This window comes from Podospora pseudocomata, chromosome 6 (genome assembly GCF_035222375.1).
Source record: "Podospora pseudocomata strain CBS 415.72m chromosome 6, whole genome shotgun sequence".
NCBI classification, from domain to species: Eukaryota; Fungi; Ascomycota; class Sordariomycetes; order Sordariales; family Podosporaceae; genus Podospora; species Podospora pseudocomata.
Genome location: NC_085890.1, coordinates 2,467,841 through 2,492,399, shown reverse-complemented (window position 1 = coordinate 2,492,399; position 24,559 = coordinate 2,467,841). Strand labels below are relative to the sequence as shown.

General features: G+C 51.7%; 10 protein-coding genes across 10 annotated transcripts; 2 read left to right on the top strand and 8 right to left on the bottom strand.

Annotated features, from left to right (window-relative positions):
- Window positions 1–3,090, bottom strand: QC762_600070 (uncharacterized protein; the record flags this gene model as incomplete). The annotated part of the gene is made up of 2 exons (XM_062891701.1): window positions 1–2,318; window positions 2,367–3,090. 2 exons carry the CDS (start codon window positions 3,088–3,090, stop codon window positions 1–3), a joined length of 3,042 nt encoding a protein of 1,013 aa, XP_062740826.1.
- A 1,152-nt stretch (window positions 3,091–4,242) lies between these two features.
- QC762_600075 (uncharacterized protein) lies at window positions 4,243–5,642 on the top strand. The gene is made up of 6 exons (XM_062891702.1): window positions 4,243–4,674; window positions 4,737–4,867; window positions 4,922–4,951; window positions 5,004–5,120; window positions 5,188–5,365; window positions 5,421–5,642. The coding sequence occupies exons 1-6, from the start codon at window positions 4,476–4,478 to the stop codon at window positions 5,552–5,554; spliced, it is 789 nt and encodes a 262-aa protein (XP_062740825.1). The 5' UTR covers window positions 4,243–4,475; the 3' UTR covers window positions 5,555–5,642.
- An 8-nt stretch (window positions 5,643–5,650) lies between these two features.
- On the bottom strand, window positions 5,651–5,818 carry QC762_0096930 (uncharacterized protein; the record flags this gene model as incomplete). Its single annotated transcript, XM_062884132.1, has 1 exon — window positions 5,651–5,818. The coding sequence occupies one exon, from the start codon at window positions 5,816–5,818 to the stop codon at window positions 5,651–5,653; it is 168 nt and encodes a 55-aa protein (XP_062740824.1).
- Window positions 5,819–6,056: 238 nt separating this feature from the next.
- QC762_0096920 (uncharacterized protein) lies at window positions 6,057–8,942 on the bottom strand (the record flags this gene model as incomplete). Its single annotated transcript, XM_062884131.1, has 3 exons — window positions 6,057–6,559; window positions 6,610–8,323; window positions 8,379–8,942. The coding sequence occupies 3 exons, from the start codon at window positions 8,940–8,942 to the stop codon at window positions 6,057–6,059; spliced, it is 2,781 nt and encodes a 926-aa protein (XP_062740823.1).
- Window positions 8,943–13,804: 4,862 nt separating this feature from the next.
- On the bottom strand, window positions 13,805–14,110 carry QC762_600090 (uncharacterized protein; the record flags this gene model as incomplete). The annotated part of the gene is made up of 1 exon (XM_062891703.1): window positions 13,805–14,110. One exon carries the CDS (start codon window positions 14,108–14,110, stop codon window positions 13,805–13,807), a length of 306 nt encoding a protein of 101 aa, XP_062740822.1.
- A 748-nt stretch (window positions 14,111–14,858) lies between these two features.
- On the bottom strand, window positions 14,859–15,260 carry QC762_600100 (uncharacterized protein; the record flags this gene model as incomplete). The annotated part of the gene is made up of 2 exons (XM_062891704.1): window positions 14,859–15,002; window positions 15,060–15,260. 2 exons carry the CDS (start codon window positions 15,258–15,260, stop codon window positions 14,859–14,861), a joined length of 345 nt encoding a protein of 114 aa, XP_062740821.1.
- Window positions 15,261–15,303: 43 nt separating this feature from the next.
- QC762_600110 (uncharacterized protein) lies at window positions 15,304–17,151 on the top strand (the record flags this gene model as incomplete). The annotated part of the gene is made up of 1 exon (XM_062891705.1): window positions 15,304–17,151. One exon carries the CDS (start codon window positions 15,304–15,306, stop codon window positions 17,149–17,151), a length of 1,848 nt encoding a protein of 615 aa, XP_062740820.1.
- A 308-nt stretch (window positions 17,152–17,459) lies between these two features.
- On the bottom strand, window positions 17,460–18,385 carry QC762_600120 (uncharacterized protein; the record flags this gene model as incomplete). The annotated part of the gene is made up of 2 exons (XM_062891706.1): window positions 17,460–17,875; window positions 17,973–18,385. 2 exons carry the CDS (start codon window positions 18,383–18,385, stop codon window positions 17,596–17,598), a joined length of 693 nt encoding a protein of 230 aa, XP_062740819.1. The 3' UTR covers window positions 17,460–17,595.
- A 983-nt stretch (window positions 18,386–19,368) lies between these two features.
- On the bottom strand, window positions 19,369–21,075 carry QC762_600130 (uncharacterized protein; the record flags this gene model as incomplete). The annotated part of the gene is made up of 1 exon (XM_062891707.1): window positions 19,369–21,075. One exon carries the CDS (start codon window positions 21,073–21,075, stop codon window positions 19,369–19,371), a length of 1,707 nt encoding a protein of 568 aa, XP_062740818.1.
- A 1,481-nt stretch (window positions 21,076–22,556) lies between these two features.
- On the bottom strand, window positions 22,557–24,189 carry QC762_600145 (uncharacterized protein; the record flags this gene model as incomplete). Its single annotated transcript, XM_062891709.1, has 2 exons — window positions 22,557–23,717; window positions 23,792–24,189. The coding sequence occupies 2 exons, from the start codon at window positions 24,187–24,189 to the stop codon at window positions 23,003–23,005; spliced, it is 1,113 nt and encodes a 370-aa protein (XP_062740817.1). The 3' UTR covers window positions 22,557–23,002.
- Between the last annotated feature and the right edge of the window lie 370 nt (window positions 24,190–24,559).

The window sequence follows — 24,559 nt, the reverse complement described above, 5'->3', positions numbered from 1 at the left end:
TCACGAATCCCAAATCGGTCCAAAGGCAGGGATTCCTCTCGCCTCCAACTGATACACGACCCTCTTAGTTGTCCTTGCATTGCTGACAATGCATACACACTCGGCGCCGCTCTCATGATACAGCTCCCAAGCCAAGTGAACCATGTCTGGTCTTCCCATACTGTCCGTATCCCAGATGACAGCTCTATCATCACACCTCTTCACTTCATCAATTATGCCCTGGCCATATGTCCTGAGTGGGTTTTTGGTGCTCCACAGGATCCGGCAAGGAACCTTGCACTCCATGATGACTGGAAGACAAGGACCGATTCCAGAGCCTGTGGCCACCAAAACAATCTTCTTGAAAAGAGGTGCAATAGCCAACACTCCCGAGGCTGGTTCACCCCTCGTCCAAAGATATGTTGGTGGGTTGTCAATCAGGCGACCTGTCCAGTCACCAGCACGGGAGACAAGAATGGAGAGTCCTGGCTTGTTGTCCGGCTCAGGGATAGCCGCAAAAGCGTGCCATTCCACCAAGGGGCGGTCGGTGATGCGGATACCCAAAGATGAACATTCTCGTGGGGTCTTGAAGTCAAAGTGCAAGCGGACTGCATGGCTTGACAGGGGTTCGGCAACCACCTTGACGCGGCGGAGACGCATCCACGGAGCGGCGATGGAGAGTGTTGTCAAGCTGAGGAGATACAACGTAGGCGTCCGAGCAAGTGAGGCACTAAAGGGCTGGGTGCTGGGCAACGCCGCGGTGACGACCATGAGATGAGCCCAGACCAAAGCCAGGGCGGTCCAACCGGCGAAGCGGTGCGTCCACTCGAACTGATCATGCATTTTGGCACGGATGCTAGGCCATGCCATTGCCAATATGGCGACGAGGAGTGCAAAGATCAAGTAAGTCAACACCAGGACCGCAATTCGTTGAGACGGCTGGGTAGACCCTGTTGGAGCAAGACGGCGAGTGGCAGCCACAGTAAACACCAGCCACCAAAGCGAAGCGGCAACAGATGCTCCGGAATGGACCCCGCCGTAGTGATAGACACGAGCGAGGTGTCGTCGGATAGCCAGGGGTGCGGATGTTGGCATTCGAGTTGCAAGCCAGAAAACCACATTTACGACATAGTCCTGGCGAAGCAAGACAGATGCCAGCAGGTTTGCACTCACGACCGTGGCTAGATTGTCGAGGGGCAGCTCAAAGTTGGACTCTCGGCTCTTCCAAAGCATGACAACAAAGGCAATGGCGTTGGCTACAAAAATAATGCCAAAGAGCTTGCGGTAAGCCGATAGGCCGCGGTGACGCAGCCAGCGCCAACCATGAAACCCCTTTTTGGGCGGGATGGGTGCAACGGGGTCAGGCTTTTCGTCGGTAGCCGAGCTGCTGCTGCTCGGAACAGATGCCTTTTCCACGTCGGTGATGCTCGGAGCCAGAAGCCCAACTTCTGCGGGTGGAGTTGTCTGCTGAGCACCCGAGTTGACAGCGGTCGCCAACTCCCGCAGCACACGCTTGTCGATCTTGCCGTTCGCCGTGAGTGGAATTGTTGGGCCAAGATAGTGCCAAACTTTGGGGACCCCATAGAAAGGCTGCTGGGCACTGACTGCCTTGTGCAATTCGGCCTGGTCAAGGGGGTGAATGGCAGAGTAGAAGCCCCACAGACTCGTGTCAATCTTGAGAGCGCAACCCTTGATCACATCCGGGCAAGACTCGATGGCGCGGGAAACACCGTCTAGCTCAACACGGAAGCCATTGATCTTGACTTGATCATCACGACGACCAAGTGTCTCGAGGCATCCGTCCGCATTCCATCGGACCAGGTCCCCAGTGTTGAACATCATCCTGCCATCTCTGGTGAACTTGTCGAGCTTGTATCTCGTCGCAGTCAATTCGGGCAAGTTGAGGTACCCCCTAGAGACACCGACTCCTCCCACCCACATGACACCAGCCTCGCCAATCTTGACTGGGTTCTCGTCCACGTCCAGAATGTAGAGTGTAGTGTTGGGATTCGGCTTGCCGATGGTCAATGGTCCGCCAAGCTTGTGGACGTGGACGGTGTTGAGGACGCTGATTTCCGTGGGACCACAGACATTCAGGAACCTCGTCCCAGTGTGCTCCGCCCAATGATCAGCAAGGGTCTTTGGGCATGGCTCGCCGCCCACCACGATCGTCTTGAGGTTGGGGAAGTCTTCGTAATTGGGGAACCGCTTGATCGCTACGGACGGGGTGGAGATGACGACGTCGACTTGCTTGAGGCACTCGTTCCAAAGGTCGTTTCCGCTGCCTCTGATGTACAGAGTTCCGCCGTTCATGACGGTCGCTAAAATTTCCCAAGCGCCTAGAGTTGTTAGTCGGAAACTCGGGCCTAGAATGGATGGCTACTTACTCATGTCGAAAGCCACGCTCAACTGTTGTGCCACCTTTGTGCCGACAGTGATCTCTAGCTTTGCAGGCTCAACCAACAAGGAATTGCAAACACCATGATGTGTGACATCAACGCCCTTTGGCCGCCCAGTCGTACCCGAGGTGTAAATAACGTAGGCTCCATCCTCAGGCTGAACGTCCACGTTTGGTCTGCTGGCAACGCCTGATGTCCAGATGTCGCTGGAGAGGTTGAGACTGAGAATGGCTGGTCCCTGGCGGCATGCCTCGGTGGCCTTGTCGGAGTATTTGGGCAAACAAAGGACGATATCTGCCGAAGAGTCCGAGACTACGTGACTGAGGGCTTCGATTGGAATGATGCCGCCGTCAATGGGAACGTACTGCCCTCCTGCCTTGAGCACAGCGAGGATAAAGATGACCATCTCGATGGTACGCGAGTACACCAATACCGCTCGCGCCCCTCTCTTGAAACAAAACCGAGTGAGAAGCTCGTTGGCTAGTATGTTGGCATGGCGGTCAAGCTCTCCGTATGTCATTGAGGTGCCATCGAAATGTCGGACTGCTGTTGCGCCGGGGTGTTGTGAAGCTATCGACTCGAATGCATGGTGGACTCTTGTGAAGGGCAGTGGGATGGTTTCTCCACGTCCGAAGCGGTTGAAGAGAAGTTGGTCCTCTGTCGATAGGGACTCAAGAGAGTAAAACGAGTCTGGTTCAACCTGTGAGCCCATGTTGACGACTATGATCGTTGGTGGCCGGCTTGATTGGGTGATAGAACAGTCTTCAGTTCCAGGGACACTGTCCCCTTATAATGGAGATGGCGATTGGTGATACAAGGCTGCTTAGAAGGTTCCTATCCCAGGTATGTAACCATCTACACTACCATTCTACGCTGATTAATCACTACCTAAGCATGTCCACACAGATTCCATCATGGCATGCTAGGACAAGACGTAACTTGTTAGCGAATGGAACCCTTCCACATCTGCAGCACGTCGCGTCTTACCATTCTGGGGACGGCGATTCTGAAAGTCTTCCCATCTAAGCATCTCCCTTCTCCACAAAGCCAACTTAATTTCTTGCTCAAACAAAAATTTTCAACAAATTTTTCAAAAGTTGCTCCGTTCTTACTCTTTGCTCGGATAGTCTCTTGAGGTGTGAGGCCCTCCCAAGAAGGGTATCTTGTTCATACAGAAGCCTGAACCTTCCAGTGCATAGGTAGCCAGCTCTATTGTGCTCTAACATCCATCCATCCGCTTAATTAACGAAAACTCAAAATCGGCAGATCACGCCAAGATGATGACACCGAAAGCAAGACCCGGTCGTGGCCGGTGAGGACTGTGAGGTATGATGGTACTATCAATGGGGATTAGGTAGCTGTCATTTCAACCCGAAACACTCGGTCACTCACCCCGCTTGCAGCATGATACTAATTCCCATGGTTGACACCATCACCTAATCTCGGCCCTGATCCAGATTTGGCAGTTCAGTTATGTGTAGTCCCCTTCAAGACATGCTGCCAAGATGCCATCGACTTATACACGCAGTAGTATCGCGGCATCCTCCCCTTCGGTCCGGGGAAACCTGGCATGGGCCAAGACGTTTGCTGCAGGGACAGCTTCGCTAACCTTCTCTACCGAGTTTTGTCATGCTGATGCAAGCAGGTTGGGAGAGCATCTTTCCTCGTAATAAAAGTTGCCAACCAGCGGGTAAAGAATGAGTGGTGTTACAGAACACGGGTGTTATTACCTGACTGGGAAGCGCGTTAGGGTATCTGCCAGTGACACTCGTGGAAAAAATGCCGTTGTGCAGCTACCACAGCAGTGGATCAGATCTTTTAGATCCTTAGGTGGCAGCGCCGTTTGAAATGTAACTGTAACTTAGCCCCACGATCGGTCACTGTAACCATCCAGTCTGTGCACCAAACGCCACCCCATCATGTGAAGATAAATCGGGTAAGCAGCGACTTGGATCCAAGTCGTGTGGATGTTGAGAATATCGGATGATAAATGGTTGGAATATCTCATCCAAAGTATTAAGATGACACAATTGATGCAGCACTTGGACCACCGCCGCCGCCGTTCCAATCCAAGTTGAACTTTTCTTCCTCTGCAAAATGGATTCGTTGAAAGATGTAAAGCTGAGTCTGGATGATTCGACTGGTGTTGCCATCATCCGTCTTGATCGTCCAGCCAAACGGAACGCTTTCTCGCAGAACACGATTCACGAGCTGGTCTCGGCTTTGAGTCACCTTGATGCTTTGGACTCTGTACGAGCTGTCATTTTAGCAGGCAACCCGGACGGACCATTTTGCGGTAAGAGATACTTCTTTGAGTGACACAATTTTCGGCCAAACTAACAAGTTGTGGCTTATTAGCGGGCATGGACATCAATGAGCTATCACAACTCAACACCTTGGCTGCTCACGAACGTTCGTTTCTCAAAGATCTGACGGATGCGTTTGACCAATTCACAAAGCCCATCATAGCCGCGGTCATCGGGCTTGCTGTGAGTGTACCTATCACCATTGCTCACGACTGATTATAGCTGACAGAATCACAGCTTGGTGGAGGGTTCGAATTGGCATTGGCTGTATGTTGTTACGTCCCCATTCTTTTCGTTTTGTATACTGACTTGCACACAGGCAGACATCATCTATGCTGCAGACGATGCACTATTTGGTCTCCCCGAAGTCAAAATTGGCACCATCCCTGGCGCTGGGGGTACACAAAGATTGGCCAGAGCGTTGGGCAAGCACAAGGTGCGTAAGCCCGCGCTCGACGTGTTTCACAGTGACATTAGATTGACTAACGCAGGGTGACTTATAGGCTATGGAATTGATCTTGACTGGCGATTCCATCTCAGCTTCGGAGCTCGCCCAGTACGGACTTGTCAACAAAGTCTTTCCCCGTCAGGAAGTGGAGAGTGAAAGTATTAAACTCGCTCAGAGACTTGCGACCAAATCAGCCCCCGTGCTCAAGTTCGGCAAGAAAGCTGTTCTCACCGGTAAGCATTCACTGTAAAGCCCCCTTGTCGTGTTTGTGTCTGACTGTGTCATTAGCCGAGAACACACATCTTGAAGCCGGCATGTCGTTGGAAAAGTCTTTGTATTATTCGACCTTTGACTTGGGAGATTTCCGTGAAGGACAAGCCGCGTTCTTGGAGAAGAGATCTCCACGTTTCAATCTTGGATAAGCGAATGGTGGTTTCTCGGGGAGTTATTGCAGCCTAGACTAGCAGTTTTTTATCATCGATTGCAAATCTCTACAGCTCGTGGCCAACAGATTTCTCTCAGCAGCACACACGCTTCTCCAAAAACTCAAATCCCTCTTGTACCGCTTCACGGCCTTGCGGGCATCTCTTTTCCCAGCACTTGCCAATGTCAAAGAGGTGTTTTGCTCCACCGTCAATAATTCTCAGCTCAGCATCAACACCTTTCTCGCTCAGAGCCTCGTACATCCTCTCGGCTTGCTGCCAGGGTATCGAGTCATCGTCACGCGGGTGGATGATAAAGGTTGGCGTGTGGTACAGGTTCTGCTAAACCTTGGCCAAAGGAGACACGGCCAAGACCTCCTCTCGGGTAACTTGTCGGTGTCCATCGAGTGCGGCAACACGATGGAGAAGAACGTCAAGTGTCTTCCCTTGATGGTTCATATACAAGGCCAGCTTGGAGCGGGGATCCTGGGTCGACATCCACTCACCCGCCGCCTGAGCCGATGCGATTGTATGCCGTGATGGGCCGCCGATCAAAGACCATGGAGTCCAAGTCAGCTTCAACCGGGAAAACCTTCTCTGATCCCTCGGGAATGTTTGGTCGTGTCCAAAAGGGATCCCCGTAATCGGAAGGCGAGTAAAAGGCAAGAACAACTTCGGGAGGCCTAATGTCGAAGTCTGCCGACTTCCATGCAAGGCTCATTGCCAGGAGGCCACCTGTATTCCACCCAACCGCAACAACCTTTTCACCATCCAGGTGAATGTCCTTTCTAGCCAGAGGGAGAGAGGGGAGCGTCTTTCTCACCCATGCGAGGGCAGCGGCTGCATCGCTCATGGGACCTTGTTCCAAAGTCGTTTCTAGGCAGAGGCGATAGTCAATGCTGATTGGGATAAATCCTTTGGAGAGCAGCAGGTCAGTTTGCTTGGGCCGAATGTCAGCTCGCGAAAGCATAATGTGCCCTCCACCATGGATCATCAAGGCTATCGCTTTTGTCAGTGATGTGAACTCGACATTAATGAAAAAGAATGGGACTCACCTATTGGGCGCGGTGTTGTTGACGAGACAGTATCAGACGGCGGGTAATGTATATCAGCCATCAAGTCGACGCCGTCAATGCTCTTAAAGCACATCGTTTCCATTTTCGTTTCTTCTGGACTCGGCTGGCTTTGTGGCAGTGCACGGGCAGTGATGACTCTCAAAATCTCACCCTCCTTTGTTCCATCATCGCTCCAGTTCACGGAAGCAAAGCCCGCCTGCTTGAGACACCTCTCCCAGATGAGCTTATCAGCCAAGGCATGCTTTCGACCATCGTTGAATCTCGACCAGCCCTCCAGAAGTCCAAACACAAGATCAAACCAAAACAGATTTCTCGTCAGCTCCACCAAGCACAACAACCCACCCTCAACAGGATCCAGCAGCTTTCGGATATTACCGGTGGAAATCACCAAGTCTTTGGTAACATGGATACAGTTGGTGGACAGAATGACGTCGTAATGCTCATTATGCTTGGTGTCGGCAGACTCAATGTCGAGAGTGGTGAAACGCATCTCCATCTTGAGTCTTTCTGGTCGGGCATTGGACGCAGCCAAGGAAGTGAACTTTCTCTTGGCTGCCGCAACAAGGGAGGGCGATAAATCGGTAAAGGTGTACTTGATTTTCATGTCAGGCCTCTCCATCTGGCTCAGTGCTTGCAAAAGAGGGCGTGTTGTTCCACCTGTTCTAGCACCAATTTCCAAGATGCGGATAGTCTTTCGAGTGCTTGTCTGCACAAGAGAAGAAATGACATCAACCAGGACTAACGTCCCGGTTCTGAACATGGGGGCGTTCAAATAGACATCTTCGAGCAGAGCCCGTGCCGCTGCAGACCCAAAAAGGATGTCGATTGGATTAGCTGCGCTAGTTAAACAGGCTGAAAGCCTGGAGCTTGTGGCGTGCAAAAGCTTTGTTTCGGATGCATGCTGCGGGTACTGTGAGAGCATGACAGCGTGGAGGTCAAAGGCAGAACTTTTGTCGAGGGGTACGCTTGTACGGCGATAGTTGTTTTGACCATCACGCACAATGAGCTTCGAATCCTCCAAGATCCTGTATAATTGTTCCCCAACCATCTTGTGCCTGGGCTCGAATCGAGTGATGAATGGAACGGTTGATCCTGAAACCAGGACACTCAAGTCACAGCCCAAGTCTGCAAATGCCGCCACTACATACTGCGTGACAAGCCGGGACTGGATGGGGTAGACGTCATTGCAGAATCCCGAAAATCGGGTGTCGCGAGCATGCTGAGTGTAAGTAACGGTATTTCCGACATCAGTCAGCTTGTCCATATCAGCATGGTCAGATTCTGAACTGCTTGTTCCATCATCGTCCGTAAAGTCTGCAGGGCACGATGAATCGTGCGAATCTGTCCCATAGTCAGAAAGTCCTGAACTAATTGCCGGCTCTGAGTTGACTGTGTTGAAACTGTCGTATCTGAGAACTTTGGATGCTGATTGGGGAGATGCCGATGCGGTAGAGTCTGCTTGCACGAGGCGAACAAGATCGTCTACATTGGCGCATGCCAACGGCTCAGCCTGTGAGAATTTGACTCCGAATAAGCTTTTAATCTCGACCAAAACGTCGCTAGCCAGGAGCGAGTCGATGCCAAGTTCTACCAGAGTGCTCTTGGATGTGATCTCATCAGCAGGCATCTCAATGATGCTGCTGAGCATTTGGCTGACATCATGTGGCTCTGTAGATGGTTGACTGGGGGTGATCTATACAGGAGGGGTTAGAGCTAGAAGAAATTGGCAAAAGCTCTGCAAGACTTACCTTGACCATGTGCTTGTCCTCTTGCTGAGGTGTTGGAGTGGTGGGTGGGAGCGTTGCTTGCATAGGCTGAACAGGCTGGATGGGACGAGGTTTGTGGACGACCGAGTGTGGTGTGTCATTGAGTCGTGAAAGAATTCGTTCCAATGACTTCAGGGAGACGCTCTTGAAAGTGGCGCCCATGATGGCAACAGCCAACGCATTGGTCTGTGCGTCATACACCATAATATCGTTGGTCATTTCGCCTTCCGATGCCGCGTCGTACCTAGTATAAACGTTCCAACCTGTGGAAGACTGCGCGTATGTTGGAGACAAGAGAATCTCCTCAATGGCAGTACACATAAACACCTGTCCAACGTCCTTGGGGCGAAGACAGTTGACGTGAATGCCGACTACCTGGAGAAAGCTGTCCAGAGTCAAAGGGTCGCAAACCCCCTTGTCAAGACCAGGGGATGGTGATGGAACACTCACAACACCGACCGCCTCGTGTCCATGGGCTGTCAGGGACTTGACCGCTTGGTAGTAGGTTGCGTAGTCTACGACGCTAGAAAACAGCTGGTAGAGCATGGGACCAGCCACTTTGCTAGAGGACCCCAGAGTGTCAAGCCGATCAAGACGAGACCTCCGAAACATTTTTGCCATGGTTGCGAGCTGAGCATCTGTCTCGGAGGAGGACAATGCAATTCGTCCCTTTGCATGTTCTGTGGAAGCGTTTTGGGCGTTGAGGCTGGAAATGCTGAATGACCATGACTTGGCGGCAGTATTATCCTGGGTCAAAAACACCATGGTTTTTGTCTGGCTGATTCCAAGGGGTGATGACATGGTCAAAGCCTCAAAATGGGGCATGATCAAGTCGTCGGAGGGCGTGTCTGCAGCCAGTCGGAGGCATCTCACAACTACTTCAAGGTACATCGATGCGGGACACAAGGCGTGCCCAGCAACAGCGTGACCCTTTGTTGCAAGCTGAAAAAGCGCAGTCTCGGTGTTGACCTCGAATATGTGTTTTCTGGATACCTGGTCGACTTCAAGAAGCGTGATGACATCGGCAGAAGGAGCCTTTGCCTGTTAGTGCTCGAGCTCCAGTCCCGTAGGTTTGTAGTCGATCCAGTGTTGCGTCAGGTCAAACTGATAAAGGGGAGCAGGGACAAAGGCGTGCTTATTGGACTTTAGGAAAGGCCAATACTGCACATTTCCTCCCGACTGCCAGATTTTGGATGTCAAGGAGCAGAGATTAGCCATTGCATTGTCGTCGCCCAGGTTGGCAGACAGAAAGATGTCTGGCGATCTGCGTCCTGAGACAATCCGCCTGATCATGGGAATTACTGGGGAAGAGGAGCCCGCCTCAAGCCAGATAGCCCCTTGAGAATAGGAAGAAGCGATGCGGTTGATAGCATTGGCAAAGAAGACCAGTTCTCTGGTATGTCTGACCAAGTTTTCGGGTGTGAATTGATCCCATCCTACCTCGGTGCACGTCTCGATCCTCAGATTTGGTAGCTTAATAGCGAGTCTTTAAGAGGTCGTTGCGAGCTCTTCAAGAATCGGTTCCGTCATATGTGAGTGGTAGGCATGTGTGCTTGCCAGTTTCAGACACTTGATCTGTTGCTGCGGACAGAGGTGCCCGCCTGGATGATGGCTTCCTGACCCCCAGAGAGGACATAACTGGACACACCATTGTAGCAGGCAATTTCTACTCTCTTGCCGGTTTGCTGCAGACTTTTGTTGACTCTCTTCATGATATCCTTGGCTTGAGACTCGAGACACTCGACAGAAAGCATAGACCCAATCTCGCCGTGTTCACGAAGCAACCTGGCGCGGCTGGCAACAAATCGGAAGCCATCCTGCATTGACAACGAGCCTGCCACAACCAAAGCAGATATTTGCCCAAAGCTGTGGCCGACAAGAGTAACGTTTGATGCATCAAGTCCCGCATCGAGCCAAGAACGCGCTGTGGACACGTGCAGGGCGAGTAGTTGACAGTGCTGGCGGATGATGTCATCTGAAGTCGATGGCGACAGGATATCGGGGAGAATTGGGGGAAGGGAAAGAGCAACACACGCATTATTGCAGTCGTTCTAGAAAAGGTCTGTTAGTATTCTAGCTCGAGCTGCAGAGGAACATCGACTTACCAGGTGTTTGCGCAGCACGGGACTTGCATCGTAAACACGTCGAGAAATGGAGACACCTCGCCCAGTCTGCCCGCCGAATGCAAGGACCACTGGAAGTGAGTCGGCAGCCACTGTTGCCCTATCAAGCTGTGCAAGCATGTCCTCGTGGATTTGCGCAGTGATGGCGATCCTGTGAGCAAACTGAGGATTTTGGGTCTTGTTGATGTTGTAGACAATGTTGTCGAATGCAGCGCCGAGTGGTCTCCAAGCCTTGAGCTGAGTAATCATAGCTTGAACATGACTGGGAGATTTTCCAGACAAAAGAATTGGAAAAGGAGTAGGAGTCGAAGCCAGAGCTGGTATAGCTGGTCGCTTGTGTTCCCGCACGAGAATGGCGGCGTTGCTTCCTGCGGCGCCATAGTTGTTGATCAGGGCAACTCTAGAATGGGTCGGGTTCCAGGGATGAGAAACCTTGGGGACAGTTATCATGTCCCTAGGGCCGGTCTTGATACGAGGATTGAGACTGTTGAATCCAGCTTGGGGAGGGATGGTCTTGTAGTGCATCATGAGGACAGTCTTGATGAGGCCCGCGGCCACGGCCACTGATGAAGCTCCTCAACAAGCCCACAGCACTGAAAGAGGTGGCTTGGTGACCGGCAAGGTTATGCTGGTACTCTACCTCGCCCACGCCAATGTACACCCCAACCTCGGAGGTTTGTGCTCCGGCTCTGGCCTGGTGGTAGCCAGCGGTCGCCAATGCCTCATAGGCAACCTGAAGCACCAATCTCTGCTGGGGATCCATGCTCTTGGCTTCTCGTCCTGAAACTCCAAAGAAGCGGTGATCGAATCCCTTGACAATGTCTTCACGAAGGAAGTTTCCGTGATATTTTGCTTCGGGGCAACGCGATGTGATGCTAGGGTGAGATGCATCAAACCAGGATCCTGGAAGAGGCCCGAATCCAGTCTTGCCCGCAGACATCAGGAGGTTTCCAGAATTCTGATAGAGAATCCGTACCAGGGAAGCGAGCAGACATGCCAATAATGGCAATCTCGTCTTTTGGTCCGAGAGAACGCATGGTGGGCGATGTAGGGTGAACAAGAGAACGGGGCACGAGACAACTAGTGTGTGACCCGATGGGGATGAACATGAAGTTGCCAACGTTCTCGATGGTTTTGCGCAACGTCTGAATCCAATGTGCTCGTTTGCACAGGATGAGGTCAATGGCAATCTCGTGCAGTGGTGCCGAGTCGGATGTTATGATGTTGGTGTCGGCGGTGGATCTGAGTGGTGTTTGCAGTTCTGAAGCGGCGGGAAGTCGGAGTTCTGGGTCAAAACAGATCCTTTTGAGGGCCTGGGCTCTCTCTTCATACTGTGTGTGGTGGTAGAAACCGGAGAGGCCAATGTCGGTCCATGAAAAGGTTGCTATCTGCAGCTGTGCTTCCAGCCAATGTCGTTTGCTATTGGGGGCAGTGACGGTAAAGACATTTTCATCCAGAAAACAAGAGATGTAGCCCTGTTCAGTGTGAGTGTTTTTCAGTGAGGGTATGATAGGGGCACTTACACCTGAGATTTGGTCCAACAATGTCTCCAACAATGATCTGTCAGCTTGTGTCTTGAGTCGAACACAAATAGCCGATGCTTGGTCCGAAAGGATCCGGTTGTCAGCATCAACTGTTGTGCCGATACAAGCAGCAAGGCATAAGGCAGCAGCGATATTCCGCTTGAAGCACCGAAGTTGTTGGATGCTGAGAGGGAGGCCGCAGAAAGCCATCCAATGCAGAAGCCTTGAACCTGTTGATGGGATTTCAACAGAGGCTCGTCAGGATGAAGACGAGAAAACTGAACGGCGAGATCTATCGCCTGAGACACGACTGTCAATGGGGCCAGCAAGGTGTTATGTCGCCAGCTATCATTGTCAAGGAGAAGCTGACCGCCCTGAGCAAAGTCAGCCAGCTCATGAAAGCTTCGTCCAGGGTGGAAGTCGAGGCCGAGTTGTTGTCCGAGTATGGATGAAAGAGAAGGCAGAGTGACGAGGGCTTGTCTGATGAAGCCGAGATCAGGCTCTTCCAAAAGCTTTTGCTGTAGCTTTTGCAAGGTCTCTCGTGTCCAGTTGTTCACCTCAGGACCGAGCAGAAAGATTTGGTGTTCTTCCCTGCGGCGAGTCTTGTCTCAGTCTAGCTGATAGCTACCTCGTCGTGATGTGGGCACAAGGGTCAAACTGTGTCGCATCAAATAGTCTCGTCCCCCATATTCCCTCGACTAGCGCAGCGCGGTAGCCTAAATCTATCCTTGAATGCCGATTAAAACCGGGAGCCTCATATAGTTGGTCCTCTGGAGTGCTGTCGTCGGCCTCGAGCTTTACCTGACTCAACCGGGTAAGCGAATATTCTCGCCGTATGCCACCCTGAGGGATTTGTTGCATAATGCTTGAGACAGAGATGTGCGCAGGCGGAACACGTTTCGTAAGTCGGAGAATAGGCACCTAAGGTAACTGCGCTGTATCGTGTTTTGTGGAAATGATTGGTGAAAGGGTTTAGGCTTCTCTAGCTCATGCCTGCTCGGAGATGGAAGAGCAGGCCATGCTCAGTAGAGATCGAGGCCAACCTTTCCTATTGGCCCAGAGTTTCGTGTAGGTAAACATATCTTCTTCTTCGCAAGCTCTAGCTAACTTTGACCCATCTAGTGGAATTTATAATCCGGTAAATACCTGGTTATTGCCATAAATAAAAAAGACTGCCGAAATTGGATATGGGGCATTTTTATCGGGATGCCGAGCTTAGATACAGTTGCTCGAATGCTTAGATTACGTTTATATCAAGCTAGGATAACGGCTTTGAATGGCTTGGATCAGAGCTTCAAAGTGTTTAGACCAGACTTCAATATGATTGGATTAAAGGCTTTGTGGCTGGGATAATAATAGAATTACTAGCCCAAGGTTAGTAGGTAATTAGGCGGTCTTTTATAACTAGGTGGTTGATGGTGAGCCTTTTTAATAAGAGGTTTGGGAGGGATGTAACGTCTATGTATCTTGCTTAAGAAGACCGACGAGCTCTCAGTTTGTAGGCATCAGATCCCATCTCCTTCCTTCTGTTTCCAGGTATAGGCTATGTCTACCTATTGTAGCCTAAAGCAAGATGGTCCATAACAATAGAGTGCAAGGGACCTCGGACAGTTCCGTACTTCATCAATGAACACGGGAATTTTGATATCTACAAGATGGTCTATTCAAACCCTGGTTCTAACTCATAGGTACCTTATCTATGCAGCGTACCACCGCTCCCGTCCCCATCCTTAACTCCTCACATTGTGAACCATAGCTATCATCAAAGCACATAGCGATAATCAGACATCAACTCCGTCACATACGGGTTCTCCGAATCATCCTTCTTCTTCACCCCCGTGCGCTTCTCTTCCTCCTTGTCCTTCTCTTGCAACTGCGCGCCGTTTCGGACGGCAGGGCTTTGCATCTTCGATAAGAATTTACTAAGTCTGCTGGATTTCTTTGGCTTGGTCTCGCCTGAGGATTGTCCCTCTTTCAGGGTAAACTGCCCGACGGAAGACTCGGACTCTAGAGAAAATCTCTTCGTGTTGTTGTTTTGTGCAGCTGAAACTTGGGATTTGCTGTCCATCTTGAGCGGTGGGACCACTGGTTGGGCCGAGGTGTTCGTTTGTTGTTGTTGTTGTTATCGTTGTTGTTGGTGAACGATCAACACCGGGTGCCACCCTACAGGGCAGTTGAATCTTCTTTATAACCACCATCAAGATGTCAGCTGTTCAAATGCACAGCCTCTCTCCGTCCGCTTGCGATGTAACCCATCTCACGCTTGGGCGGAATTGAAAGGCTGGGTAGATCCATGTAAAGTTACGATTGGTCGACTTAGGCAATAGGCTGGCTTGGCTCTTGGTGGAATGCCACTGTTGTAAGATGCTCAACAATCACCAGCATGGTTTGGGGGCCTCATTATTCATGAAGGATCCAAGGTGCAGTATTATTGCCTTTTCGGGCAGAATTAGGCCGCTGTGAGATTTGCCTGCATGAGATGCTCGTGGCTGTGCTCGGTTACCTCACCCTCAACCTCACCTTCACCCTCACAAACTGCAATACTGTTATGAAATATTATCTCTAGCCATAAGCAGTCTGCTATTATACCAAAATCATCAGCTGTGTCACCAGGTTGGATTTCATGCCTCGTTGTCTTGACATTTGCGGGCCCCTACCGCTGCGCTACCCCTCAATTGAGCTGCTCTGCGGAAACCACGCACAATCCTGTCAACCGCTTTCCTCATGCAGCAAACCGCACCGCCGAAGGATGAATGGACGAACAAGGAGTTGATGCTGAAGATCACAGAGGTCCCCGACGAGAATGACCCGTATCACTACCATAAACTGAGTGATGCGGATGAGGTAAGGCTGGTGACGATCAAGCCGGGAAAATGGACGGATCCAATCAGCTGTGAGCTGACATGCCACTCGCTGGACGTCGATGATATAACTGAGTATTCGACCTTGTCGTATGCATGGTATGTGGTACGATGCTGCCCTGCTAACAGTTATGTCAGCTGAACATGTGAGGACAGGGGATCACCTCGAGTTACCGAAAACATCATACTCGAGGGTCGAACATGGCCGGTTACTGTCAACCTGGCCAACGCTCTACTCTTCCTTAGAGACCATGAGAAGCCTGTGAAAATGTGGATCGATGCGCTGGTTTGTGTGCCCTGTTTCTTCGGCTGTTCAAGTATAAACAGGGTGCTAATGAGAGCCTGATACCAGTGCATTGATCAATCCGATCTGAAGGAGAGGGGTAAACAAGTCCAGCTGATGAAGGACATTTACTCAGGCGGCACACAAGTTGTGGTGTACCTCGGCGATGGAAAGAACCACCGACCAAAGCGCCTCTCCGAGCACCACATAATCTCCAAAGCTCCTACCCAACAACACTTTTACAATGACGAACGCGATGGGGTCCACCTTGAAGAGTTCTGGGCCGCACTTTCCGCCTCAGCCATGCCCTCCCTCCCAATGAACGATAGGAGCAAACGGCCACGGATTCGATCTCGGCATCTCTCTTCAACATTCCACATGTTCTGTCTCCTCCGGGTACTGGGCGACGAAGTCTTGACTTCTGACCTTGTCGACAGGATGCGCAAACTCACCGCCATGGACCCCTCCTGCGACCTGCTTGGTACTATGGTGGAAACCCTGCGCTGTATGCTCCTCAACCCATGGTGGCAGCGCATCTGGGTCGTGCAGGAGATGATTGTCAGTCGAGTGGCAGTCGTCCGTTGCGGCACAGTGACATGCCCATGGGACATGTTTATTGCTGCCGCCTCATCGCTTTCGAGCTCCTCTGTCGAAATGTCCACAATCTTCCGTCCCGATAGCATCAAGGTGCTTCAGTACTTCTGTCGCCAGGTTCTGAGCTTCCGCGATTTACGCAACCAGTGGAAGAAGAATCTCGGCGCCCCTATGCTGACTCTCCTCCAGGACTTCAGCGCGAGACGGGCAACTGATGAGCGAGACAAGGTATTTGCCTTGCTGGGGTTGGCATCCCATTCTCAGAGATTCCTTGCCTTGGCAAGCTATGAGGACTCAGTTGCCGATGTGTACCGAGCAACAGCCGTGGAGCTTATTCGTCGGAGTCACTCTCTGGAAATCTGGCATGGTGACTTGGCACGGAAGAACAGGAGAGATCTTGCAAGCTGGGTTCCAGACTGGAGCGCAGTGTACGATGAAGGTGATCGCCAGCGGGCACAAAGAGGTGGCAGGGAAAAGGGCGAACCTAGTTCGGCGTGGAAACTGACTGTGGTACAGTCAGAGGGGGGATACTGGAAGTTTGTGGTCGAAGGAATGACACTGTTGTTGCACTGGATCAACGAGAATCCACAAGAACGAAAACTACCGAAACGCATGGAGGAGGAATTCGACTCGTACCACCGACTACTGAACATCACCTGCCTGGATTTCTACCGGAGGAGAGACGCCAACGCGTTGGTAGCCACCGTCGAGAGGATACAGGAGCTATGCATCAACCTGAAAGCTCACTGCTCTTGGGGCAGTGCATATGAGGACCTCGCCAAACACCCTTCTATCAGCGCATTTGGTCGTTCGGCGGCTTTTTATCGCGAGGTAAAATCAAAGTCTGAGGTTGGCCAAGTTACCCCCAACATGGACTCAGAATCTCGGGATGATTTCTGGTTTGGAAAAGACACAGCGGCTTGGCTTGATCGGATGGTGATCAGGTATGAAACGGTCACTTTCCGAACCCCCAAATCGGAGACTGCTATCCAGCATCATTTTAGATGGGAGCTTGATGAATCGAGATGGTATCCTGATGGACGCAGACGAAAGAGCTTTTTGTCAATGGAATCCATGCCTCTGGGTACGGTAAGACATGTCGGCGAGCGACTCTTTTCCTGGGACGATCGCGATTCCGCTTTCAGCACGATTTCGAAATGGGTCTCCTACTACGAAAAGATGTCAGGGTATCACAGGGTGAAGTTGGCCAAGACCTGCTGGGCGAAACCAATCTCACCGAAACACTACAGAGTACAGCTGAAGTCGATGGAGTTGGAGATGAGAGCCATCGTGATACTGTGGAAGCGCTGCTTCTGGAGTGGCTTGATCATGTGCTTGAACGTCACGATTTCCCAGACGATGCAAACATGAAACCTCTCAACGAGGCTCTCGTTCTAGCAACAACGGGGAGGGTCATGTTCGCCTTGGACGACAGCACTCTTGGGCTGGGCCCGGGGAGCATGACTGTGGGAGATGAGGTGATGATGCTTCCGGGTACTAGCTCACCTATTGTGCTCCGGTTCCGCTTACCTGAGCGCGATGAATCCCTCGAAGGTCCTGCATATGCGGTGGTTGGAGATTGCTATCTTGACCCTTCATCATCGGATGAGAAAAAGAAGCTGCCAAACCCGTGGCCAGGATGGTTGCCAGAAACAATCATGCCAATAGAGCTTAAAAAGTACTGGGAGAGACGTCGCATTTATCTCTTCTAGATGGGAGGTAATATTCATCATCCTGAACCAGTGCCTATGTAGGCACTTTATCATCATTTCTATGCAGCTAGCTCAAAGACCAAATCGCCCGGTACCAAACTACCTAAATAACCTTCAGAATAGCCTCTCCAACTGCCTTTGCACTTGCAGGGTTCTGCCCCGTGATGAGCTTCCCATCAACAACGAGCTTCTCCCCCCAGTCCTGGCCAGCCTTTTCGTACTCCGCGCCAACCTCCTTGATCCTGGTCTCCAGCATGAAAGGCATCTTCTCCGAAAGTCCAACGCCGTCCTCCTCGGAATTGCTAAAAGCGGTCACCTTCTTCCCCTTGAGGAGGTAATACCCATTGCTCAACTTGACATTCACCAACGCGGCAGGTCCATGGCTGTTTGAATTGGGTGTCTTTGTTAGCCAACAGCTGAAAAATGGTCTCTCTCTCTCGACTTGGAAACAAGCACGATAATTATATGATCAAAACTTACCAAACAGCGCTGACGATCTTTCCCGCCTCCCAAAACCTCTTTACAATCTCCTGCGATTCCTTATCGCCGGCGAGATCAAACATGGGGCCGTGGCCGCCGGGGAAGAAGAGGGCGTCGTAGCTGTCGATGCCTTGTTGAAGGATCTGGGAAAGGGGAGTGGTGGCCTCCCAGAGGGCGGATTGCTTGTGCAAGAACTCAACAGAGATCTCGTCGTCTTTGGCGGCTTCGATGGAGGACTGGTCCAGGGGAGCGGCGCCGCCGCGGGGGGAGGCGACAGTGATTTTGGGGGGAGGGGAGGAAGACGCAAAAACGTGGTGGGGGTGGGAGAACTCGGAGAGGTACCAGCCTGTTTTTTTGCCTGTGTCGGCCAGGTCGGCGTGGGAAGTGAGGACTACGAGGATGGAGGGGGACATTTTGGGCGTGAGTGTGTTGTTGTATTGTTTGTGTTTGTTGCGTTGGTGAGATGTGGTATTGTTGGTGGTGGTGGTGGTGTTGGCTGAGTGAAATATTGATGTTCAGTGAGTGAGAGAAAGACCAAACTTTTATGTAGCTATCTATGTACGAGCCCCCTTCTTTCACAAGCCAAACTCCACGATCCGATCTCCATCGGTAATTCTGACGGCCCCTTTGGTGGAGGTGATACATCTCCTGCTCACTAAGCCGAAAAACCCCTCGATGTAACAGTGACGTCACACTCAACCCAATTCCAACAGTTTCCATCCGATCAAATGTTGGATTGCGGGGTGAGCCGCCATCTCTTAAATCCAGGGTTCTCAGAAGAACGGAATGGTGGACCCCTGAGATGCGACGAAACCTATCATGGCATAAATCTCGATTCCGAGGGTAACTCAAGGGGGGTTATCGCCTATCTCCCTGATCGGAGTTAGATGTTCAAGTCTTGGCATGGGTGATAAATAACCCGACGATAGCGCAGAGGAAAGTGTTGGGATGGAATAGCAATCGGAGGAAGCTTGCGTCTTTGACCATGTCGTGATTGTTGAATGCAAAGATTCCGATGAAGGGGGCGGCTTTGGGATGGCTTATTGATGATGGGTGGAATTGAGCTTTTATCGTGGTATCCTTTGAGCTTCCCCGAGCCAATCCCGGAGCATGAGCCAGTTCCCATCATTAAAAAAAAAAGGGAACGGAACAAACTGCAACAAGAGATACCCAATGCCATAGAGTTCATTTATACAAAGAGGTATTTCCTACCCCAAAGACCCCAACAGTAACTAACCATACCATGCCGCGCGCGCTCGCTCGCTCATAATTACATTAAAACAAGTATAACCCATCCCTTTCCAACAGCCAGCCCACCCCGTAAAGCCAACCCCGTCATCTTTTCCCGTATCCCAATCTCAAAACGCCATCCCATGTATTCCAATTCCACAAGTCATCACATCCACATCCCAGTCTTACTCGGTCGTCTATTCTGCTGCCACAACGGCCTCCCACCCCCATTGCTCCCCCGACTATACACCGAACTCGCCACCCTGCTATAATCCCCTGGTGGCCCCTCCCCAACATCTCCCCGCCGACCACCACTCATATTCATCTCCCCCAAATCATCCCCCCCTTCCTCCCTCCTCAAATGATCCTCCTCATCCTCCTCCCCGATCCTATCCAGCGCCGCACTAAACCCGTGGCTAAAATCGTCAATCTCCCTTGTGAGCGGTACCTGATCCGACTCGAGTCTGTTCTCATCTCCCCTCCCGTTGTGCACAACAGGGATGGCCGCCGCGCCGCTGTAGATAGCCGGGTATTGTCCCTGCTGCTGCATATGCTGATATTGCATGCTCAACTCGTCGCTAGGGGGGTAAGAGGTGTGAGAGTGGGGGGTGATAGCTGAGACCACTCCCCCGGCGCCAGAATAAGCATAGGGAGAAATATCGTCTTGGCCGATGGGTGAGACGTCGTTTTGGAAGGGCATGCGGGGCGGCACTGCCGTCATGAGGGGTATACTCTTCATTTGTTGTTGCGGTGAGGGTTGGTTTTGCCCGGCGAACATCGGGTTGGGGCTGGGACCGGTCTCAAAGGCGTCGCTGTCTTGGGGGATGGCGGCGAAGCCAGTTCCTGGACCGGGGCGGGGGGTGCTGATGTTTTGTCCGCGGATGCTTCCTTTCCCGGGGCCCGATCTCGCGTTGGCGTTTTGTCGGCGGCGGATGCAAAAGGCGAGAAGGGCTACCAGGGCGATGAGGACGGCGAGACCGCCGATTGTGGCGCCTACTATTACGCCTGTTCGGTTCGTTGTTTGCGCTCGTCCGGTTTCCGGAGCGTCGGTTGCGGGGGAGGTGGTTTCGGTGGTGGTTGGCGTGGAGGTGGAGGATGATTGTGTTGAAGATTGCGTTGATGATGGTGAGGAGGTTGATGTTGAGGGGGAAGTAGAGCTGGAGGACGAAACACTTGAGCTTGTCGACTCTGTTTCTGTTGAACTGGCCGATTCCGTTCCTGTTGAGCTTGAGGCGGTATTGGTTACCGTCCCCAGCGTCGTTGGCTCGCTCAGCGTAGAGACAGCTTGTGTCAGACTGAGACTCACGGTGGGAAAGGTGACCTGCGTCGTCAAACCACTTGCGCTCGTCAAAACTATCGTGGCCAGGTCGCTCGCAGAACCGCACCCGTACTGAGAAGCTCCTCCCTGAAAAACATTCTTGTAACACACATCACTTCCCCCACAGGTAAAAACGTATGGGTTCACCTCCGTCTGTGGCCCGCTGTTCGCATCTACACATCCGGTAAACACACCTGCCGTGCAAGAAGCTTCTCCGTTTGGGCAGCACCCCACCACATTGTTCTCCGTATCCAGCACGCAATGCGAACCGGCGCTACACGTCGCTGCCAAATTCTGGTCACCTCCCAAGTAACCGCATACTGTATTGTCCTGTCGCCGACGAAGAGCAAAGAGGTCTCGTGAAGGCGGTGGTGTTGGTCGAAGAGGCCATGAGACAACACTCAATGGGTGGTATAGGACTGTTGTGGTTGGCGGAACAACTGGTACCCTCCTGGGTAATGGTTGAAGAATATGGGCGTTGCTCAGATCAAGCAGACTCGATAGCAACAGTAGAGCTGTCGGTGGTGGCAATCGATCAAAGAAATCGGGTCTCATCTCGCTGTTATCGCACGCGCATTCGGTATGCGCCTGCTTGGTTATTGTTCGAGCTGTGGTGGTGTTTGGTGGTGGTTCCCAAACTCGGCCGGTTCCAGAATCCAGAAAGAGACAAAAAAAAAAACAACGGCGCGGTTCGAGGACCCGCAGGCAGGTAGGGTTATAACAGTCGGGGCAGGGAAGAATGGAAAGAGACCAAAAAAGATCTGGATTTGCTACAACTGGGAGGAAGTTGGTGGCAGGAAGAGGCACAGTGGCGGAGGCAATTAACCCACCAGAGCAGCACCACGCAGCTTCGCTCGCAATGTGAAATCCAAGCCTCCAGGGCAAGCAGGGATCTGCTCGGCAGGGGGGGGGGAGGCCTTTCAGGGTCTTTGGTTGGAAGGATGGTCGCTGCATGTCGGGTGGTGTCCTTCCACTGACGCCCCCATGTTCGGGTGCATGCCCTGGTGTCAGGTACACAACCCCACTGCGAAGGGCATCTTGTGTATCTTGACTTCCTCAGGCTCAGGTACGAGGACGTACCCGGATAAGCCATCATTGAAGGCCCTGGGCTGTTCCCAAACCTCAACACATTGCCAACCTGGATTTCTAAATGTCAACTGAACATTCCATTATGGCCGTCCTCCCACGGCCCTGGCTCTGCGGCGGAGGTGGTTAGCAGAAAACCGCCGACCAACAGGAGCAGACTGGAGGTCCGGCTTGGAACCTGACGTGCATCTGCAGTAGTTTGTGCAGTGAGCAGCAGCCATGCAATTACCGGCTGGTGGACCTGCAAACCGGCCATCTTGGGGGATGTGAGTCGTCGGTGAAACACAAGAGGGCAAAGCTTGAAGTCGACGGTTCCCGGTGGATGAGGAATATCGATCGGCTTCCAATGCCGTCGGCTTGTCTTAGCGGCCTGTAAGCCGATATTCCCAACCGTTACGTTCCTTCTCCTCGGGCATGGTAGAGGAGCGGCACTATCGCCTTGTGTAACCGTTCAAAGCAAAGTCAACGAACCATCAACGCCACAGCTTGCCGGGAACGGGGACTGGTGCCCGTTACCAACCCATCCCCACTTTGAACGAGACATCCAAAACAAACGTCCGGCAATCCGCATGACCAAGTCCCCATCTTCGGATCTCGGACAAATCTCTCCAGTGTTTTACGGTCATAAGGGAAGACAGTCGCTGAATGGGTCTTCGAAGCGCACATGAAAAGGTAAAAAGATCACCACAGGGCTTAGTCCTCGTCCCGGTGGCCCCCCAAGTTCTTTTTTTAGTACCCCGCACTCTTGGCTAGCGTGGCTAGCGCACTTTGCTGCCGAAGTTGTGGCGGTGCGAAGCGGGTCACCGTTGCAGGGGTGCTCCATCATGACATCGACGGCAACGTCAACAACGGCTTCACTTTTGGGGATTTTCCCGTCGAACCAAGTTTATGGTTGTGTTCCAGAGATAAAAAGGTTGCCACATACCACCATGGTATTTTGGAGGTTAATTGGTGGGGAGGCCACTGATACCTACATAGCAGCAAGTCAATTGGTTGCACTTGTTTGTCTACATACGCGTAACTGTTTGCCCTCCGATCAACAGCTCCGAGAAAACCTGCATTTGGGCCAGTGTTCCTTCTTGAAATTGGATTTGACCCACACTCGCACTCAAGGGAGCAGAAAAACTTGGTCTGATGCTCATCTCGGCTTCGGGAAAGCTGTGCCTCAAATGTGGCTCTCAAGTGCCTATGTCGCGGTGGAGCATCATGAGAACATACGCCGCACGCTTGCCTATTGGAGGGTATGATACCGACGCAGTGGTTTAAGCCATTCAGGGTGACCTAACCTTCTCATCTGTGCTCAAATTGTGGAGGTAATTATATGCCGAGATAGATGGTGCAGCGTGCCTTGACAAGAAGACTGTATTGCTAGGATAATGGACACTGTATGCTGTAGTCAAGCAGCGACAGACGCAGCTGCCTTCAGCCTGACCATCTCCTTGAATGTCTCCCTGACTGACTTTTGTTTCTTCTTAGGAGCTAATGACCAAGCGGCTTCCTTGAACTGGTTGCGAATAACCTCTTCTTTTGAGGGGGCGGTGGGTGTCTCGACATGTTCAACAGTGATCTCTTTAGAGAGTTTCGCGGTCTTATGCGCCATGGTTATTGGTGAGTACTGCATCTCGCTAGGCCAAAATGTGATATCGGGAGTACCTGGAGCTACTGTAGCCGGGTCCAGGTATTGAGACCACGATCCAGTTTCGGCTGTATGATGATAGATGGGCTTGACGTTGGGGGTGACGAGAGTGGCAGTTACGTCAATAACACTGATGGGAGAAGAGATAGAAGCAGGCGGCGAGTATGCAGTTGATCCACTCCATTGACTGCTGTTTGTTGGTGATGGTGTGTCGTTGGTGTAGTTTCCATCGTTGACAGACTCATGAGTGCCAGCCATGGCACCAACAGATGAATCGCACTGTCCGCTGGCTTCGACACAGACACCTTGTGAGGTCCTTGACCATGATGGAATGGTGGTGGGACTAGACCGATGGTACGGTCCGGTGTTATCCCTCAGTCCCATATGTTCGGACAGGCGTTGAACCTGGGCACCGATCTGTTCTTGACCCAACAGCAGTTCAGTAGCGTCCTTCTTGATATCTTTGGCGACGGCTCTGTTCAGCCATTAGTATTAAAGTTTAGAACTCACTACGATGCTCACAAAATATAGCTGTAGGTATCAACTCACAACGTATGCACCCCCAAGGTAAGCTCAAGCTGTTCAGTCGCCGTTTGTAATTGCTTGTGGATATTCTCCACCGCGGCCTTGCCAGAGATGGCCCACTTGACGCGTGAGTCGTTGATGGAGGTAATCACAACCTGGAGCTCCTCGATGATGTCCATACAGAGATTGACTTGGTCCATAATGAGATCATTTTTTCGGTTCGGGCTATCCGTGTGCTGGGTTCCTTCGTCATACCGAATAAGCTCCAGTACATAGGCTAGGCTTCGAAGTTGATTCATAGTCTTGAATAAATCTGATCGGGCGTCATTATAACGCTTGCTAAGCTGGTAAAGCTGTTTAATTGTCTTTTGTGCAACTTCGAGTAGGGTGATACAGCCAATGCCGATAGAAAATGGATCCATTGTTGTTAAGACGGGGTACCTTGGAATTGTCCGGGTCAGGTAGGCAGAAAGATAATCGGAAATGGCTGAAGACCGCGCATTCCCTCATGAAATATTGCTGGGATTTAGCCCGTCTTTACTTTCCCACAACACCTCGCATCGATCTGGACAAGAGTGAGTTAGCATGAATGAACTAGGGTAACCGCGGCAATCTGCAATGGTGCCCAGGCAGATCGAATCTTCCAGCTACCTTTTGACATGTTTTCGTATGCCCCTTTCATCTGACTTGCCAATGGGAAAATGGAGTCGCATCCTCGACGTGCATTCTCCATGCTCATTGGGAGCTTTGCCCCCACGATCAAGCTCGACATCTGCACCACCCCCGCAATTG

What these genes read in the sequence shown, in the direction of transcription:
- QC762_600075 (XM_062891702.1), top strand. Translation starts at nt 4,476, where the DNA reads ATGGATTCGTTGAAAGATGTAAAGCTGAGTCTGGATGATTCGACTGGT. An exon ending in GGTTCGAATTGGCATTGGCT is followed by an intron (nt 4,952 to 5,003) that starts GTATGTTGTTAC and finishes ACTTGCACACAG; the next exon opens with GCAGACATCATCTATGCTGC. An exon ending in CAAGAAAGCTGTTCTCACCG is followed by an intron (nt 5,366 to 5,420) that starts GTAAGCATTCAC and finishes CTGTGTCATTAG; the next exon opens with CCGAGAACACACATCTTGAA.